At 34.5% G+C, this 16989-nt stretch overlaps 1 protein-coding gene across 5 annotated transcripts in view; it reads left to right on the forward strand.

Moving 5' to 3' along the window:
- The first annotated feature begins 5079 nt into the window (after nt 1-5079).
- Nucleotides 5080-16989, forward strand: part of LCR (Galactose oxidase/kelch repeat superfamily protein) — a 49901-nt gene continuing 37991 nt past the window's right edge. For 2 of the 5 annotated variants that reach the window (XM_089452922.1, XM_089452921.1), the window contains exon 1: nt 5081-5363. In XM_089452922.1, coding sequence (XP_089309048.1) covers nt 5278-5363 — 86 coding nt within the window. In that variant the 5' untranslated portion in view covers nt 5081-5277. Of the gene's footprint in view, nt 5364-5655; nt 6341-16989 lie in introns of those variants that run through there. The other 3 variants (XM_089452924.1, XM_089452925.1, XM_089452923.1) reach the window with 2 other exon arrangements.

Below are 16989 nucleotides of genomic sequence, written 5' to 3' on the forward strand. Positions count from 1 at the left end.
ATACGAGTAAAATTTAAAATTTTATTCAAAAATAATATATATACTAATTTTTGTGTTATCTTATTTTATTTTTATATTAAAATTATTTAAATAGTATGAATAACTCTCAAAAATTAATATATTAAATTAAATTAGTTTTACAAAATAACCTTGTAATATTTTTTTATTAATAATATATAAGAAATATTATAAAATATTATATATAGTTTTTTTTAGTGATGATACATTATAGAATAAAGTTATTATGAATAATTTTTTAGTTTTGAGTGAAAATTTGTTTTATTTAAAAGTTGACATTTTATTTAAGAGTCATATATTTAGTCATGAAAATTAATTATCAAAATTAAGGTCATCCATATGTCAAATTTTAAATAGATATATGAAACTATATTGTTTTAATACATGAGACTTTGTTATTTATAGGATAATGAACCTTCTATGCAATGAATTGAATTAATTGCTTAGTTCATAAAGGTATATATATCTTACTCCTTTTTAGATTTGAATTTATATAAGCAATTGATAGTAAGTACTGAATACAAATCTCACACTAAGTGATAATCACACGTACACATGCCTAGTTCCCTTTCAAGAATTGTTCATATACTATAAAATCTTATATATTTGAATTCTTCTTGGTCATTCACTCCTTGAAAGAACATGTATTAAGTAAGGTCTTTTGAAAAGGCACAAGTCTAACTCATATATTGATTTTAGGTTTTACTTTGTTTCACTATATAAATAGTGTTGGGTGTACATTTATCATTGGCTTAATCATGTGAAATTGTAATATATTTAATTCCTTACAACGTATTGTTGGAGTGAGTTAGTAAGTTAATATAATCAATTTTTTTTAATAAAATAAAGCTTCATCTTAATTTATTTAGTTTTTTTAAATTTCATGAATTAAAGTCATTGTGTTGAGAGGTGCTCTCCAGCCCAATGCTGAAGAGGTGTTGTCCTATTATGTTATGTAAAGATTTTGACTTGGTTAACTTACACAAAAATAAAAATAAAAGAAAATAAAACAACAATAACAAGATCTTTATTCTTTCAATTTAAATAAAAATAAAAAATAAAATTAATAAAATAAAATACAATCAATAATTATAATTATAATTAATAATTTAACCATAATTTCAGATCTAGAGGGATCAAATATTTTTTAATGTAAAAGATGTTTGTGTATCAAGAAATTTGATCCCTCTAAAAGCTTGGTAAATCCATAATCAAAATAATTCTAAACTCTGCCTTAAAATAAACCAAATCTTAGTTTTTTGAAATTCCATCAATCAAAATCATCTTTTAACACATGCCAAAACATCTTTTAATTAAGTTCAAAGTTCCCATCAACACATAGGAATTATAAATTCTTAAAAAAAAAATAAAAAATCCATCCAAAAATGATTAAACTTACTTCTAAGGTATTGAATGTTGATTCATTATTAAATTCAAGGTATAAACGTGTAATATTTCTAGCAACAATTATCACTAATACTCTAGTCCGCCTGGGGTAGCTCAAGTGGCGGTGGTGGAATGAAGTCTCACAGAAGAGATCTTGGGTTCGAATCTTGTACTACCCTCCCCCGTTACAGGGTGAATAATGGACATGTAAAATGGAAAATGAGAGAGTCCTACCAAGCTTAACAAAAAAATGATCACTAATACTCTCACCACAATTTATGTTGATATTTAACTAAAAAATATGTTAAATTTTTTTAATATTATTTTACAATAAAATAATAAAATATTATTAATAGTTATTTAATAATATTAAAATATCAAAATGGAGGTTTCTCTGATTCATGATTAAAGCTAAACTTTTCTGGATAAATCACATCATTGTTTTAAGATCCACACATTTCTAACCCCTACTAAGGTTCATCGTAAGGAGAAAGATGAATAACGAAATCAACAAATTACACAATTATAGTAAAGATGCAATGCTAAACTCCAAATGATTCCAAAATTATTATAATTATTATTATTTTTGGTTTAATAATAAATGAAAAAACTAATTAAATAAAAAATTCTTTAAAATTAATCTTTCAAAAATTATAAAATATATAATTTTTTTAAGAAACTATATTATAATTATTTTATTTTTAGTAAATTATAAATAAGTAATTCCAATATAATAAAAAACTATATTATAAGTATTTTATTTTTGGTCAAATAGTAAATGAAAAAACTAACTAGTTAGAATTTTCTTAAAAATAATATTAGAGAGATTATAAAATATAAATAAACATTTCTAAAATAATAAATCATAATATAATTATTATATTAAAATAAAAAATTATTATATAATATTTAACAAGTATTATTAAATTTAAAAGAAAAGAAATTAGGAAAAAAAGTGATAAAAAACTTAAATATTAAATTAAAATATATATTATATCTTTATATATAAAAGAAAGGAAGAAAATAGAATTAGAATAATATATAATATCAATAAAGAAAAGAAAAATTCTAATTGCAAAAATAAAGGATGAAGAAGTTATTATGAATAAATAATTAATAAGAATAAAGGAATAAAAGTCAAAATGACATCAAATAAAATAATAAATACATAAAACAAAGAATCAAAAGGACAATCAAGAAATTAAAAAGAAAAAAGATCCAAAAGAAAGATACAAATATAACAAGAAAAGGAAATTGAGAGTTGGAGGAAAATGAAAGGTCTAAGAACAAAGGGACGAGATCCCAGAACTGCTGATCTTCCATCCATCATCTTTATTTAGCATATTAGGCTTTTTCTCGATTTCAATGGCTTCCCTCAATTTATGGTGATGGAAATGATCGATCTCAGCGAGGACCTGAGAATTCTCTAAACATATGTAGTGCTTCGTCTTACTAGCATGTTCGACTAAAGCAGAGGAGCGAGTCCTACAATGTCTTAGGTCAACCACGTGCTCTTGAATCCTCTAATTTATGAAATGGTCAATTTCTCCGATGTAGGGGGTTCCATAGGAACATGGAATCAGATAAACGCCTTTCATGCTTTTAGGCTCCACAGGGTCTTTGATAGATCTTAAGGAGCCACAAATGGTTTTTAAGGGTCTAAAGGTGGAAGAAACCTTGTGCCTCTTAAGAATCCGAGCAATATTGTGCGTAGTCCCTTAGATAAAGGGAAGTTGGACACTAGGGCTGCCAAAGGCTCTTTTTTAGTCCCAAGACCTTTGCTAGCTTTTAAAATAGCTTTGATACATTGATATCTTTTATAACCATTATTCTAAAAAACATGAAGGAAATGAGTTCTCTTTTTCACCGGATGGCTTTCATCAGAAACCTTAAAGCCCAAGTGGCTAACGTGTTGAGAACACCTAGCTTATAGGCTGGATAGTGATGGGAATTTGCATGTAAATATTGTTAAGTGTGAGTTTTCTTACAAAAAACCCAGTGAGAGAAAGAAACATCATCTTTCTTCGAGACAAGCACATCAAGGAAGGGAAAACTACCATCAACTTCAATCTCCACGTAAATTTTATGGATCTTGATTGATTGTTGAGATACTGAAAGAATAGATCCAATTTTTCACGACCATGGGGCCATAGGATGAAGGTGTGATCCACAAACCTTTTCCACTTCTTAGGCTAAAAGTGAGTAGAAGCTAAAGCTTTAGATTCAAAATCCTCCATGAACATGTTAGCAACAATGGGAGAGAGGGGAGAGCCCATAGCAACCCGACACCTCTGTTCATAGAATTCACCCTCAAAGCTCAAAAAATGTAGAGGTAAGACAAATTTCTACAAGCATGGCTGTATCAGGATCAATGATGTGTTTGATTACCTCAACAACGTATCAAGATCAACCTCATTAATAAAGATGTTGGTGTAGAGTGAAACAACATCAAAACTAACCATAATGTCACGAAGCTCAAATTTAACCTCTTTTAACTAATAAAAAATAATAAAATAACAATGAATATATATATATATTATTTATTTTATAACAAAATTAAAACATAACAAAAATGCATATTCAATAATTCTTTCCACATTAATAAACATAAATTTAAATTACATTATATAATATATAATCTTGCTAAGTGAAAATAATAATGAAAAAAATATTTATTTGTTTATTTAAAAATATTTAAAATATTATTTATTTCACAACAAAACTAAAACATAACAAAAATGACAATAAGAAACGTAGATTCAATATTTCTTTCCATGTTAATAAACACAAATTTAAATTAGCAACGTAAATTCAATATTTCTTTCCATGTTAATAAACATAAATTTAAATTACATCTTGCTATGTGAAGAGACCTCTCCAACATATTATAGAAGATTTTAATTCGTCAAATTACATAAAAATAAAAATAAAAAATAATAATTAAAATAAAATTGAAATAAAGTAATGAATTTAAGTTTTTGGACTCTAGGTTTTAACAACTTTTGGTTTTGCTATTCGTATTTTTATGTAAAGAGTATATAAATGTAACCACTTTAGAATTATTTTGGAACCTATCAAACAATTAGAAAGATCAAATCTCTTTTCAATCTAAAAAAATTATACCTCAAAAATTTAAATTTAATTTTTCTAAAAGCTTATAAATCTAAAATACTATAATTATATTTCACATTATTAATATTAATATATATATTATATTATATTATATTATATTATATTATATTATACATCTAATTATTTAAATTAACAAAACGTAAACTTAAATTACATTACATCTATTTATAAAATAAAAATAAGCAGCCATTCCATCTAAAACAACTTTCCAAAGTTGAAGATGAATGAGAGTAGGTGTACAAATGTGTAACAATCTCTCATAAATCAAACTAAAAAAACTAAAAACCATTTTGTCTATATACTCCAACAACTTACCCAGTCCCATTAACATCCTCAAGTCAGTTTGTCTATATACTCCAACAACTTACCCAGTCCCATTAACATCCTCAAGTCAGTTGGGTTTAAAGTGGGCGTTAGCTAAAGGGAAAATTTAGTCCATCCTTTAAACCCTAGTCCAACCTGGCTTAAACCTAAGGTTAAGGTGGGCTGCATTCCGCGGACAGATCACTCTTAAAGGTATCTTTTGGTTTCATTTCTTAACCCAACGAGGGTGAAATGGTTGCCGTTAGCCTCTGATTAGCATGGAAATTGCTGACGGCTGCTTCCGCCCGCAAACAGGGCAACGCTCTCATACTACTACCCTCGTTAAAAAAACCATTAGACATTTAATACTGCGAACGAACTTTCCAAGTAAAATGAATGACAGAAGTTAAAAACTAGCATTGAAGGAGTAGCGGAGGCATGGAAAGCCTGGCCATGCTCAGGCAGCTCCTTGGACAGCTTGAGGAGCTCTGGGACGTCTACGGTTCGAGTGCCTCGAATGAAAGGTATATTTCGCTGCTTGTCGCTCTAAATTTCCACATGTATTATGTGATGGACATATTCTTCAGAAACCCCTCTTTCTCTCTATGCTTTGAGCTCTACAACAACTTTGCCGGTCTGTAGCTTTTATTTGCCTGTATGTTTTTGCGGGAGTAAACGTGCTTTTAGATCATTTTTGGTTTTGATGGGGAGGCTAGTGGTGTCATTTTCCTTATGCGAAAATCATTCAAATTTTTGACGAACATGCTTTGTTTGTAGCAATGTCGAGTGAGTCAGGGCATTTGTCAAAATATTTTGGTTCCATGTTATCTGCCTCAAGTGCCTGAAGCTGTTGTTCTTCATTAGTACTGAAGCTTCAGATTGAATTGAAAAATGCTGGCATGCAGTTCTGTGATCTTGGAAAGCAAACCCTTTAGCGTTATTGGCCAATATCAGACGAGTCATCTAACAAAAGCATATAGGCAACACATTATTAACTGTTTTAGGGGAGCAACTCTTTCATGATTGCGCAATCGGTATGCTGGTTGTTTTTACGGGGTTAATAGATTTGGGGGGGCAAAGAAACTAGACTATAGTAATTCGCTTAAATGCTTACATTGAGAAAGATCCAATTTTTGTAAGCTAAGTTATTTGAGAGGCCGAGGCCGAGGTTGCGACTTGAGTTCCAGTGTAGTGCTTGCTCTTTATTTTCTGACCAATGGGGATCTCTGACGCGATAGCCACAGTGAGAACGTGGATGCCTAATAAGAAGGGAGTTACAGTGGAGCCATGGGCTTTACCAGCTCAAAACTAAATTATTTTACTCCTTGTCTTATTTGGTCATTCACAGGACGATCACACAGTGATCAGATGATGAATAGAAAGAGATGGAAGATTGAATATTCTACCTTTTGGCAACTGCCATTCTTATACTATTACGTTTTGAAGATCAATTGAAACGATGAAAGAAAATTGTTGCGAACAAGTGACCTGGTTGCAACATGTAAGTTTATATTGGGGATATTATTGGAAAATGTCTGGGCTGTCATTGAAGTTTTGAGAAAACATGATTATTAGAAGGTATTTAGTATTTAGTCTATATTTCTTTTAGACAGCACTTGAATTTGCATTTGATTGATGAGTGTATTTTTGGTCCGTACATCTTTTACTTAAAAATATCTTCTAGCGGGCTAGTATTAGTTGAAATTTGCATATAGCTAGAACTTTAGTGTTTTGTTGTTGAATTAAAACTCTCATCATCTCTGTTAGTTTATATACCCCGTCTGGCGAATGCTGATATCAATTTCAAGGACAAGAATGATAATATTATAATTTAGTTATTCTCTTCACAGTTCGATTGCTGCTTCATAATTTGATCGATACTAGAAGATATCGTACATCAGATAATCGAATGCCACATGTTTTCCATAAAAGAGGAAATTTAACAAGATGTCATTGCTGAATGCTATACATGGTAAAAATGAGTATGACTTTCATTGTCGCTTTTGGGCATCAGATTGCTTTGTGTTCACCTCTTGTTTTTACTAGTAATTGTGGTGGTAAGATCCTATTTTTGGTAGAAGTTCAACGGAATGATATGTTTGAGTAGTATACCCTGAAAGCAACGAAGAGTAGCACATTAAAGCCTCACCTGCATTGCCTTGAGGCTCACCAGCAATCCGCAATATGTCTGTACTAAATATTATCACTGTTTTGTGTTGTTTTATTTAATGAGACTACAAAAACAATCTGCTTTGCAATGCATTTGTTGGAAATTCCATCTTCCTGTGAACAATCTCTGGCTGTTCAAAAGGGAAATGCGACTTGTAAATAGAGAAGAACGTAGTTATACCTGAGATCTATAAAATTTACAAGAAGACAATAGTTGAACTTGTATTTTCTAAAATTTTTGCATTGGTGTGCTCCTACATTTTGCTATTTTAAATAAACACAGTTAACCATGCTTGAGTGCATAATATTGTTTTGGAGCCAACAGATTTTTGGCTGCCTTGTACATTTATGTTGGACAGGCCATTGATCTGACTATTCCAAGCTATCCTTCTCAAATTATTAATGGACTCATTTTTCTGCTGATCTTATGGATGACAGGTAAAGCATTAGAGGCATACACTTGAGTCTCAACACAGCATAGACACACATAATAAAGTGAGCCTCAAGGAGAATTAAGCACCAACTGTGATTAGATTAGTCAAATGAGCTGAAGTGCATTTCACCGCTTACTGTTTCATTATTATGGAAATGATAGAAGAAATATTATTTTAACATGATTTCCTCTGGGAACATTGCCATCTGGGCTAAATTAATAGCTACAGGTAAAAATTAACAGGGGAGCGTCACTGTAATCCATCATACATATCTAATTGACAGGGGAACAAAATTAACAGTATGTTGCTAGTGGACTATCAAATTCTCTTCTATTCTATATGTGGGTAGGTCATTCGTAGTTGAGGTTTTCCATTTTAAATCGTCAGCCTTTGCGGTTGTCTTAAGTGATCAGGCTGTGTTATCGGAAATTGGCACACTTGCCGTGATGCCAAGCCACTGAACAGTGAAAATTCTGTTTCAAGTCACAGTTAACTGGCAAGAAAAAGATCAATAAGTGTGACAGTAGCATATGAAATCCCCTAACATTCTATTTTTATATGTTGCCTGAAATAGAGTTTTCTCCATTACAAAATTACAAATTATAATCTGTTGTGTTTTGTTTGAGATTAAGCTCGTTTCATCTGGGAATGAACATAGAAATGCTTTTGCTTAGTTCAAGTTGCCAGAGAATCTGTTGCAGCTCCATTTTATAATCAATGGGTTCTCTTTATATTGTCATTTCATTCTGTTTATATCTTGAATTTTCTTGTTACTTTGATTTTTTGAATCAGCTCCAAGTCACAGGGAACAGTCACATCCAAAATATTGGAGATTTGAGATCAAGGACTGTGCACTGTGCAGTTATGCACAACCCATTCCAATGACGGTTGAATATATCTAGTCTAGACTATTGCAACATCATCGATGTGAGAGTCAAGAATAAATAAATAGTTTTTATCAATGCATAAGCATTTGCAATGGGGCAAATGAACAGAACTTTGGAAAGGACGTGTAAAAATGGAGCATATGAATTGCGGCACTGAAGTAATTGTCTCTCTATAATAGTTATTTCAAATCTGACTGCATTTGAGAGACCCAGATGAGCAGATTGCACATCTAAAAGTCAGTTGAAAAATAGTAAACTGTGCAATTGTGGACAATCCATTCTATTTAGGGATATCACCTACAGATATTGTGGAGCATGAGAGAATAACACTAGAGTAGATATAGATATAATAATAATAGCAATAGTTCATGGACAATATTCATTTTATTGCTCTTAAACAAAGTATGTGCTCATTTTTCTAGAAAAAAACTTCTAATAATTTCCTTTTTGTTGTTCTGGAGTGAGCAGGAATTGAGTTATCTTAGTATAAAGTTGGGCGGCATACATGTAAGACCGTTGTGAAATATGTTAAATGTGTATTTCTGGGAATTTATTATCAACTACTATATTGCAACGTCCCAGAGCACATTTTTCAGCTTGACTTCGTTGTTGTTGTAGCCAGCAAGCTTATCAGATATGGATGTGCATGCAAGTTGAGTGTGAGAGCAGGTGTGGCAAATTTCGAAGAGTCTACCAAGGATTCCTTTATTCACTTAGTTTTGAACATATACCAGTAAACAAAAAAAAGAAAATATATAAAAATAAAATGAAAAGTGCAAACAGTATTGTTAGTGTAATCATCAAATGAGGAAGACAGCTAGGTTCCTCAAAAATGCAAAGTAGGCATTCAAAAGATTCTTTATTTCGTCAGGTGAAAGAATGTTACAGTTATCCTTTTTCATTTTTGGCTTGCTGAATATACAAAGAGCAAATTGCTTAGCAGTATTGCTCAATTTGACAACAGTTTTACTTTTATCTGATACAAGAGTGGAGGCAGTCTTAGATTTTACCTGTTTCTCAGTAGTTGTTCTCCATCAGCAACAGCAGCATCCTTCAACAGATACATTCCAGCTTGTGCAGAGGCAAGTTGCTGTTTAGTCGAGGGCCTATAAGAGATCCTCTACTGGAGGTGCAGTAGTTTAGTAGGATCACTGGATGAGGCACATGCATGCACATGCTGCCTTCAGTTAGGAAGGCACAGTTACCCTTCCGCGAGAGGGCTTGCATGAATGTCTATTCTGTGAATGGTGCAGTTTGCTAGGTGTGTTGGTGCATGAGTTCGTGCATTCAGTCTACCCTACTGGGTCTTATATTTGAGGCAGTGTTATCCACACGTGATGGTGATATCCACTAGGTGCATTAGGGTTAGGGTTTAGCTGCTCATGTGAGGCACACCACCGGTATTGCCCACATCTAGCGTAAACCTAGTCCTTTCTTATTTGATAAAAGAAGGGCAGGGCACTTCAATGTGATGCTTAGACAATGCACATCATTGTGATGGTTAAACAATAGAAATATTGAGCTTGTTGCATTGTAATTCATTCTTTCAGTTAGTAGAGAGAAATGTGGCAGAGTGCTGCAGAATTATGTGTTTGTAGATCTAGCATTCCTTGTCTGCTGTTTTGATATGTAACTAATCAGTTTTCAATTCCCAGCTTAGGGTTTTGTTTTAGGAGTGCAGATCTGCTTACCATGTATTGAAAATGAATAGGCAGAAGAAGGCTCCTATTTATAGGCTCATCCTTGTTTGTACCATTTGATTAGTGTTGCGATATGCATCTTTGATTGCATGGTGCTCATTTTGTAAAGGCTCTCTGAAGGATAAGGTCACAACAATCAAAAAATATGGATGGTCCTTATCTTTTTTTTTTCCACGGAAAATCAGGTGAGGTCCTCTCGAAGGGACCACACCACTCGGCCAAATTAATCCACGCCTAACCCCAAGAGTGTCGAGGAGAATTGAACCTGTGACCTCACAATGGCAAGGTGCCAAGGTGCTTTAGCAACGGGACCTCAACCAATTGAGCTAACCCTTGGGGCTTGGACGGTCCTTATCTATTCGCTTTGGTTTCTCATTTGTTTTCATTCAGCCCAAAAATGGTGAGGATGAGGTTTATTAGGAAAATTAAGAGACGTTCTAAGCTTTTCTGAAATAAGATTCTTCATGCTATCATTATGTATGCTTTGGGCCAGCTGGTCTTTGATTTGTCAATTTTGCTTGAACAAAGCTTCTTTATAAACCACAGAGGCGCAATGAGTTGCCTTTGGGACTAATAATGGATTTGGGGAACTAGTAGTTAGCTTATCCTTCCCTTCAGTTTATATTATTTTCTCAGCTATTAATTTATGTGATTTGAGTGCTTTTTGCTGAAGGCATTCTTCATTAGAATGGTCAAAACACTTGTGGCAGTTACAGTGTTTTTTAAGACCATTTCCATTTCTAATTTGTTTCCTCTTAGAATAAAACTTAGAAGTGGAAGGAATATTCATTTATTGGGACTAAAGAACATGACAATGAGGAGGGGGAAGAAGAAGAGGGATGAGAAGGCTTTCAACACACATGAGCAGTTGAGGAGGTTGAGCGATTTAGAGAGGGGGAGAGTGCAGGCAGCCAGGAAAGAGGTGTTTCTGGGCAGAGCACAGTTCTGTACATCCACACGGAATCCATACAGCAGGATCATATGCCCCATATTGTACAGTCTGGACTCTGTACAGCAGAGACTTGCTGTTTCTGGTTTTTAAAGCAGGTGTACCTCTCAAGCAGCCTGTAGAAGCTCAAGTTTAGGGGGATTTTGGTAAATGTGCAGTCCTGATTTTTGGGCAGTGTGTGGAGGTTTCCTTGTAAGTTTTTCGAAGGATTGAAAAGCTGATTTGAAAGAGTAATTACCTGTGTATATGTGAAATTAATTGTTATGCTTCTGTTATTTAATTTTTAGCTGTTGTGTCATCGATGTTATGGTCTGAAATTTAATTTCAACATTGGTTAAATTCAGTAATCTATTTGTTTGTTTAATTGATGTCGTAAGGACATTAGTCACCTAGCGCTTGAAATTTTCGCATCCATACCATTGTTCTTATCTGTCAAACTTTAATGGTTGGGAATTCCTTTGCAGTTTCTCCAACTGCAAGATACTCTGGCATTGCCAACTAGCGCTGTAACCGCTAGTCTTGCTTGCTGTGTATGTGTGACAGAGGCATGCAAGCATGTGCATGAGCAAGATACGGGTATGAAAAACCCAAATTGAGTGGGCAGGCATAAGAAGTTGACTTGGGACAGGTGGATGTGGATCTGCAATTTCCTGCCTCTGGAGGGATGGCAATGAAGATCAGAATCTGATGGGGCTATGTGGCTTTTTATGATGTTCTCATCCAGTGCGTAGGTTGTGCACATTGCAGATTGGGCTCTTGTTCAGCGAGAGGGCTGGTAAGGGAATGTTTCGCGTATGCTAGCAGGTGCTTCTTGAGAGTTAAAGCTGATTAAGAGCTGTGTTTCAGATGCCAACTGGGGCATCCCTTCTCCCTCTTAAAAGCATTGTGGCCAAAACCCTTTAGGATCGATTTCAAACCTGCTCATTCATAACAATGAGATCTTTTCAATCTCTCTGACTGGACTCGGTCTCATAACAATGAGCACTGTGAGTGCTTTCCAAACTTCCAAAGAAAATATTAACAATTTGCAATTTCACATTCAGACCTCAAATTGTAAATAGCCCCCCAAGCTTCAGGACTTAAGTTGAATCAATTCATGTGACTGTGGCTCATAACCGAGTGCTTTCGGTCCTTGTTTGGCAGCCCTTTCCTGTTATACACAAAAAGTGCTCAAACTCCAAACTCTTTAACCCTTCACGCTTACCTCATTATCCACCACATGCAACCCACGTTGGTGACCAAAGCTTCAAACCCTACCATGCATCAGAGACTTGGTTGAACTGGATACATTTCAGGATAATTGAGAGCACTATGGCTCAGGTATTTACTCCATGATCTCTGTAATTTCGAGGCAACAACTTCATCCTCATGACAAACATGAAGGCCAGCCTGGTCACATTTAACTGTGAAATTAATACACATACACAATATCGGATCAGATCTGACTGTGTCTAACAACATTCTTGAAAACACTCGTACATTAACTTATACACACAGAGATCAGACGCAGATGGAGGATAATCTCACACAATTTCTATTAATACAGAATCTGTACAATATGGCCTGATTTACACAGTTTATGGGATTCTCTCTGCCCTGGCCCTCTCTACTCTTCTTCTTGGACCTCTCTTGGCCCCTTAGCCTCTTTTGACTATTGCCTATTCTCTATTCTTCTATCTTCTATCTGCCTACTTTTATTTACAAGAATCAATTATGTACAACAATGCTGGTCTATTGAGATCCACTAAAGGTGGACCTAATCTCCCATACAAGGAAAATATCAAATCTAATCCTAAAACTCTTCAAATAATCTCTCCAAAGGGTACATTACATGTCGATGAGGAAATTGTTCCTCATTTCCTCTATTTAGACTAGAAAATCAAATCCTTATATTTAGTTATATTCATTTGACTTAAATTAAATTATGGGAACGCACTCCCTTTAGTAAATCCTCCTGCATCAGTTTCTGTGCCTGTGAGAGTCCCCATTGCCTCTGTTAGTTTGTAGCCTCAGCTTGGGGGCAGCAATTGAGCAATTATTGCCTGTGGCTGGGTGGAAAATCACTCTATAACTATTCTACATGTTCAGAACTTTAATTGCATATAGGTGTTTCTGCTTGTCTGATGTATTTCATAACTGTGTGCTATCCTTGGTTATTAATACTTGCAAGTTGTTCCTTCATGTTCCCATGCTTTCAGGGTTGCGTCTTAAATTTTTGCTTCGGCATAGGTAATAAATCTACAATTATGAGTTGTTGCATACCTAGATTACTGCTCTAGCTGTAAACTGTGTGTTTTATGAGGGCTTTACAGGTCAGAGAGAAGGTTGGGCATGCTGTGAGCACAGTGGTGTGCAATCCTCTCAGGTTTCAGCCTTGAGGTGAAAGCAACACAGCTGTAGAGAAATTTGTGCTGAGATTGGGGTATGAAGAGTGCCCTGCTGCCTCTTGGTGGAATGTAGGTTGCCAGCTGCACATCAGATCACCTTTGTGTTGAATATTTCACTGTTGAACAAATTGTCCTAATAATTTCCCAAGATGCAATCATTGTGTTGTGAACTCTAGTCTCCTTATATTCAATAATATAGGAGTATTGTCAACCATTGATTTGAAATGATCCCATTGTTGGACAGGAGGTTGATTGTCATCTTTTCAAATACCCAGCATAAGATTGCTGACACATTAAGGCTTGAGTGTTCATGTGCACCTTTGATATCATAAAATTTTGTTCATGAGTGAAAGTTAGGTTTGAAACTATGCTTTGTGACTCCAAAGCATTACATCCAATATGCCAGCATTTGTATATCCATCAAAATTAGCAATACTAAAATTTGTATTTAGTTTAAATGTTGTTTGAAACACTAGCAAAGTGCTTGAAATGGTCTGAACTTGACCCTTTATATGTTGAAACATAGTCATCATTAGTTTATCATATTTTGATGATATTAGGGCTAGCAAACAAGTCTCTGATCACTTTTTTCTGAAACTGTTGGCCACAGAGTCATTGATCTTGCAAATTCTTTGCCAAAAGCTGCAGCATATTGCTATACTGGGGTTCTGTGCCATGGGCATAGTTACCAGGTTCGGTTGGACCCTGAACCTTTCAGACTGGCTGAACTGAATCTCTGAATCTTTTAGGCTGGCTGAACTGATCTGGATTTTGGACCAAACCTACAAACCTTCCCTAAAAAAGTGAGAGGAAAAAAAGCTAAATAATTTAAGTTATTAAGGAAAAAATAGCTACTTTAGAGCCCTTCAACCCCCGTATGTCATATTTGTACATTTCATGAGCAAAGCACAGGGCTATTTTCATTATTATACCCTTTCAATTTTGTTCCCTCTGAGGAGCCACTTCTCCAGTGCGGATGATGGAGGCGTTACTATCATAGCATATCTTTGTGTATCCTTGTATATAATTCTGTTATAATTGGAATCTCTGAATAACACATCTAATTTTAAGTATAAATTTTTACATTCCATATTTCTGAGTCTTTCCAATTCTTTTTGAATTCCTGAAATTTTCTGAAGGAGCCCCCTTCCCAGCGTTTGAAGTTTGAAGCTACCAAACTCTTTGGTCATGGGACAACTCCTGAGTCCTTGGTAGTTTCTCTGCTAGAATAATATTTGTTGGGTGTTTCATTGCCATAATGCTATATTTAATCAGGCAAGAAAATATGAAGACTATAAATGGTTACATCTGCCACCTGCACTCATGAAAATAAACCCTTTTGACAATAAAAGAAACATAACAAATTGGAAATACCTTATAGACAATTTTGTAAATGTAATATCTCCCCAAGGGTCCTGAGAGGTGATAGGCAAGTTCATAGTATAGATTCCTTAAAATCACAATTACATAAGGGGAAGATCTTTCTGTATGTGTTTTGATTCTTGAAACCCATTTTGGGAAAATTCTAAAGCAAAATTTGATATATATGCCCTGAATATGTCAGAAATGTTAAAGCAAAGGCTTTTAGCTTTTTTCTTGAGACAAAGAAATTCCCTTGCTGTTACTCAAATGAGGTGGCACATGATTCTACTACCTTGGCTGAGTCATTCCTGATACGTTGGTTGAGAAATTCTCATCTTTAAGATTGGCTAGGGCTATGTGGATTGAAAATTTATTGTTTTTAACATTGGCTGGGGCTATGTTGGCTGAGCAATTCTTTTCTGCTACATCAGCTGGGTTTCTGCCTATGTTGGTTACGACACCCTTGCAATATTTGCTAGCACATGCAGCTTATTTTTGTTTGCATATTTGCACATGCACGTGATCTTGATTCCCAATTGTACTTTTGTCGCAGTTGACAGTGCATTCGCTGGCAGCGTCCTGCAATTCAACTGAATCGACACATGTTTCTTTATCGTTGTCTATCTTAGACATGAATACTGGATGGATGATCTCAGTCCCTTGGACTTACTTTGGTTGGCATAACGGCACTATTTTTTTGAGAATTTTTTCTCTGCTACATCGGCTGTGTTTCTGCTACATTAGTTGGGGCTATGCTATGTTGGCTATGACCCCGTTGCTATATTTGCTAGGACACAGAGCTTCTTTTTGTTTGCGTATATGTGCATGCATGTGCTCCTTATTTCCAACTGTTCTTTTGTTTCGATTGACAGTGCATTTGCTGGCAATGCTTTGCAACTCGACTGAAGTAGCACATGATTTTCTATCTTTGTCTATCTTAGACATGATTACTGGATGAACTATCTTAGCCCCTTTTACCTATTTTTTTGGTCTTTTTGTTGGACATTAGTAAAATTATTTTATCTTATCTATCTACGATGTTGTCTGTGTTAATACTATGTTGTCTGAGTTCTTCTGTTATGTTGGCAAGGACACCCTTGCTATGTCTGCTGGGAAATTAGGTTTCTATTTATGTATGTATGCATGCAAATCAAATTTTTGCTGTGTCTCACTTGACGATGCATTGTTGGCAGTGCCTCTGCATTTTTAGAGCATTGAAGCTGCTACAGCCTACAGCCTGTAATGGTGAATCTCTGCATCTTGAGCAAGTGTTGCAAACATCCCGATTTGCGATAATGCAATTTTTTGGCCTAGCCGATGTTTGTTGATTTTTACCGATATTTTCGTGGTATCTTAATTTTGTCAATGTTTGCCAATTTTTACTGATATTTTCCTGATTTTTACGATATTTTGGTCTTCCGGACCCTTGCAGATTTTACCTTGATTTTGATGTTTTCAACATTGAGCTTGAGCACCAAAAATAGATTCAGTCTGGAACAGTATATTGAGTGTTGACATGGCTTTCAGCCTAGAAGAATATCTTCTGAGCATGAAAACTTAAGACAGCTTCAACCTGGAACAATGGCCCTCCTATGAATATTTTTTTGATGTGGTTGCATCCTTCCTTGGATGCATATATATATATATATCTTTATTGACCTGGATTGAGTGAGCTTTTCTGCCCTTCTGTCAGACAGCTTCATATGGGGCCAAGTAGAAAATTGCTACAGGCCTTTTGTTTTCTTCGTAATATTTAAAGTGTTTTTCCATACATGTAAAGAGGGAGATGGCATTACACAAGGTACGCTGAACAAATGAATTTGTGAATACTAAATTTGTGGGCAATGTTGGTATTGAGGAGCAGACCCTTCGGTGTACAATTGAGGCTCTAATATCAGAAATTAATACATGGCAAGGTCAGAAGTCAAGATAAAACATCTTTAGGACAATCGTTTTAAATCTCACTGAGAGAACCAGAGAAGATTAAGGAAAGGACTTATAGTGAGATCTTTCATTGTTTATAGACAAGATGTGAAGCTGTAATTATGGACTGGCCTCTTACAGAACATTATAATCAATCAGTAAAGGACAGGTCTAATCATAAAAAGAAAATGTTTATGTGGACTAATGTTTAACATTATTAGTTGATATGACATCTAACTTTTAGTTCTATCCTACAACTAGCGTACTGTAAATGACATATAACATAAATGCACAAATGACGAGAAAAAGTGACATAAAAGAGTCTGATGCAATGTAATT

The sequence above is a fragment of the Pinus tabuliformis genome, chromosome X, assembly GCF_031772625.1.
Source record: "Pinus tabuliformis cultivar Carrire ecotype Pingquan chromosome X, CPIR1, whole genome shotgun sequence".
Taxonomy (NCBI): domain Eukaryota; kingdom Viridiplantae; phylum Streptophyta; class Pinopsida; order Pinales; family Pinaceae; genus Pinus; species Pinus tabuliformis.